This window comes from Salvelinus namaycush, chromosome 16 (genome assembly GCF_016432855.1).
Source record: "Salvelinus namaycush isolate Seneca chromosome 16, SaNama_1.0, whole genome shotgun sequence".
Taxonomy (NCBI): domain Eukaryota; kingdom Metazoa; phylum Chordata; class Actinopteri; order Salmoniformes; family Salmonidae; genus Salvelinus; species Salvelinus namaycush.
In genome coordinates this window covers 1,245,608-1,249,660 of record NC_052322.1, presented here as the reverse complement: position 1 = coordinate 1,249,660, position 4,053 = coordinate 1,245,608, and the positions used below count along the sequence as shown (strand labels likewise).

The 4,053-nt window shown below is 60.8% G+C and overlaps 1 protein-coding gene across 1 annotated transcript in view; it reads left to right on the top strand.

Moving 5' to 3' along the window:
• The window catches only part of LOC120060843 (SH3 and multiple ankyrin repeat domains protein 1-like), a 42,574-nt gene extending 38,806 nt beyond the window's left edge, over positions 1-3,768 (top strand). Inside the window, exons 22-24 of the mRNA XM_039010262.1 lie at positions 1-2,756; positions 2,859-3,028; positions 3,179-3,768. The exon at positions 1-2,756 is cut by the window's left edge and continues 491 nt beyond it. Of these exons, the coding sequence (XP_038866190.1) occupies positions 1-2,756; positions 2,859-3,028; positions 3,179-3,768 (3,516 nt within the window). The remainder of the gene's footprint in view (positions 2,757-2,858; positions 3,029-3,178) is intronic.
• The last annotated feature ends 285 nt before the right edge of the window (positions 3,769-4,053 follow it).

Below are 4,053 nucleotides of genomic sequence, written 5' to 3'. Positions count from 1 at the left end.
AGGAAGGGCGGGAGGGGCCCTCTAGTAAAGCAGCCCACAGTGGAAGGAGGGCTCGGCAGGCACCACAGAGGGGGGCAAGGCCAGGGGGGTAAAAGCTCAGGGGCCAAAGAGAAGAGCTCCATCCCCATCCCCACCATCATCGTCAAGGCTCCATCCACCAGCAGTGGCAGTGGCCGCAGCAGCCAGGGCAGCAGCATGGACGCTGAGCAACCGCCTCCCGACATAGACGACCCTACCTCCCCCCCTGCCTCTCCCGACACCCACACCACCCCCGGCCCGCCTTCCACCGTGGCCCCCTCACCACCCCAGCCCCCTGTCTCCTCCCCCATGACCCCTTCGACTGTCGCCCCCCAGCTGCCCCCTAACCTGGAGAACCTGGACTTCACCACCCAGTTTGGGGGGGCCTTTGTCGGGGCAGCGCGCCGGGACCGGGAACGTTTCCGTGACATGAGGAGGAAAAGTGCTTCCTTCTTCCTCTCCTCCGAAGAGGATGTCCAAGGGGAGGCGGGGGGAGGTGGAGGGGTATGGACCCAGCCCCTACAGGGGATGGGGATTGATGTCCCCACCCCCCGCCTCCGCCCCTCCAAGTCAATTGACGAGGGCATGTTCTCTAGGGACAATTACGTCCACTACGCCAGCAGTATGCCCCCTGCCTTTGGGCTGCCTGAGTACCACTCCCCTGTGATGGGCCAGGATGGCCAGCCCAAGTCCGCTCCCTCCAACTACGGCCCAGGCTCTCCAGCCACCACCTTCATCCACCCTCTGACTGGGAAAGTCCTGGACCCCTCGTCACCCCTGGGCCTGGCGCTGGCTGCACGAGAGAGGGCCCTCAAGGACGACCGGAGGACCCGACGGGAGGAGCGGCACTTTGGCCGGCAGATGTCCAGCGTGGGGGTGTTCCCTACATCTCTCCCGTCTCCCACGCCATCCCTGTTCTCCACATCCACCACCACCACCTCACACGCCTCACTGAACCGCCCACAGTCACCCAGGATATTACGCTTGGGAGGGGGAGGAGAGAGAGTGGAGAGGGACCAGGCGGCTGGAGCCAGAGAGGGCCTCAGAGTTCGCTTTTCAGAGGACAGAACCAATCAGTACCAGACCCAATATTACCAACAGAGTCCTAGAGACAGGGAGCCTCCTGGCCCGCCCATGCAGCCGCCCGGCCCGCCGCCTCAGCCTGCACCCTGCAGACCCTCGTTCCTGCAGATGGAGAACAGTGCAAACGCTAGCTACATCCCCCAGTACACCCTCACCGCAGCCCCAGCACACCCACATGAAGGTGGGGGAGAGGGAGGAGTTGGAGGGGGACTGGGGCTCATGGTTCTTCCCCCGCCTGCACCCTCGATAGATTTGGACGATGAGTTTGTCTTTGTTGACCCCCTGCCCCCTCCCTTGCAGTTCGCCAATGGCCAAGGCCAGCGAGAAATGCAGAGGGGATACCCTCAACAGCATCAGCACTCAGCTCAACACGTCTCTTCTGCCATGCCACCCCCACCGCCCCCCCTCTCCTCTCCTAAAGTACCTCCACCAGGAGGCTTCCCCTCCAACGCCCCCCTCCCCTCCCCCCAGGCCGGGGACTCTGCCGCCTCCAGCCTCACATCCTACGACAGCGAGGTGGCCAACCTCACCCAATCAGGTCTATCTCCCTCCCTCCCCTCGCCCCAGATATTCCCCCCTTCCTCCACCACTACAGCCGCCTCCATTTTACCCGCACCCACACCCTCACTCCACAGACCCCAGCCCATGTCGCATACACACCCCTTCTTCAGTGACCCCACCGTACCAGTTAACCCCGCTAATATGGGTGCCCCTGCGCCCCAAATGACCTTAGCACGGTACCGCGGCCCGGCCACCCTCACTACGACTATGACCTACGCCACAACAACGACCATGACCGCCACCGCCACTGCTACCACAGCCTCTGTGGTGTCGTCAGACTACAACGCGTCTCTGAAAGCCCCCAGAACCGCCATCAACACTGCAGGCAAGGCAGGAGACCACCACCCCTCCATGATGAAGACTGGAGACTGGCAGACAGAGACGGTGGTGGACTCTGGGATCGAGGAGCTGGACAGCCACAGCAGCGGTGACCAGCACCTGGAAATACTGGGAGTGAGTGAACTGACGGGTGAGAGAAGAGGAGGAGTGGAAGGGGATGGATGGGCTGGCGAGCACCCAGATCCTTATATGACCTACTCAGGTGGGCAAGCGTTTGAAGCACACCACGCCAAACACACGACCAAACCCACCGTGTATCCAAAGACGATGCAGTACAAAGAGGGCGGTATCAAGGACACAAGGGAAGCGTTGCGTCGACAGGTGAGCACCAACCCGCCCTACCAGAGCACCCCACCACACCCCCAGAGACAGGCTAACCCAGAGGAGGAGGCCAGGAGAGGAGAGGGAGGAGCAGCAGATGAGAGGATACAATGTAGACAGAGTCGACCAAAGATGGAGGACTGCTTCGGTTCCACCCTGGCTGCCTGTCTGGAGCGGCCCAACACCCTGGAGCCAAGGGGGTCAACCGAGGGGGTCGACCAGGGACAGGGCCTGGAGCGAGGCGAGGCCCAGAGGGACGGGATGTCTATTGAGGGGCGCAGGTTGCACTCGCCACTCTCGGGGGTGAAGGCCAGCATCATCAACGAGCTGAGCTCCAAGCTGCAGCAGATGAGCAATAAGAGCACAGACGACTGGGGTCAGTCTGAGATGCGAGGTCAGAGTCCCATTAGTCTGAGGTCACCCACAATGCACAGGTGAGGCTGCTGAGGTTTAGTCAATTCTAATTGTTTCACTAAGTGGCTCAACGGCATTGTGTACTGAGCACAGTAACCCCTTTTACTTTTCTTATCTTTTAGATATTCTGGGGATTTCTCCGCCTCGTTTCAGAGCCCCCCAACAGCCCGCTCCACTTCCCCCTTACCCACCTCTTCCCCGCAGCATCGCCCGCCAATCCTCACCCCCAATCTCACCGCCACCCCCTCCGGCTCGCCCTCCCACCAGCCCACACTGCAGCCCAACTGGACCCGCTCCCCCTCTCCCCAGATACCCACCTCCCCCTCTCACTTCTCCCACCCTCCTCTCTCCCCCACCTACTCACCCTATCCCACGTCACCCAAACATCGCACTAAGTATCGTGGAGCCAAGATTTTTGACTTCCAGTGTACCCCTGGTCCAGAGCTGAGGTCGTCTGTGTCCCGCCGGCGCGCCCCCAGCCCCCTCATATACTCCACAGACCGCCCCAGCCCTGCCCCTCCCAGACCCTCCTCCCTCCCCATCCTCCCCAGCACCCATGTCTACAACACCCCCTTTGATTTCCCCAATCCCCTCACCCCTTCATCCCCAGGCCACACCCTAGGAGACTCTTACAACCCCTCCACCCCGCCTCTCTTCCCCACATCCCCACAACCTCCCAGTGCCCTCCTGGTCTCCCGCTCCCTTTCACCCACCCAGTTCCTCTCCAGCGCCTCCTCGCCCTCCATGCACCTGCCCCCCTCTCCGTCCTGCCTCAGCTACCCCCACCACACCCCTCCTCCCCCAGCCAAACCCTTTACCATCAAGCCCCTGTCCTACTGGACGAAGTGGGACGTGGCCGACTGGCTGGCCTACCTAAACCTGGGGGAGCACCGGGAGCGCTTTCTGGACAACGAGATTGACGGCTCCCACCTACCCTCTCTCACCAAGGACGACTTCCTGGACCTGGGGGTGACGCGCGTCGGCCACCGCATGAACATCGAAAGAGCGCTGAAGAGACTGACTGACAGGTGAGGAAGGAGCGGCATGGACAGAGTCAACTCACAGACAGAGGCCACATGTCAGCCAAGTGGCGAGTGGAAATAAAGAGAGAGAAAAAGAAGGAACGGATGGAGAAGGAAAGACAAGTGCCTCTTTCCTTCCCTGCGAGCCAGATGATTCCATCCCCTTCCCTTTTAGTCATGAAGCATTTTTCCTTCGTTCATTTGATAAGTTATTCCATCTCTCTCTCTCTCTCTCTCTCTCTCTCTCTCTCTCTCTCTCTCATATTTCATTTACTACATTCACTCCTTATTCATT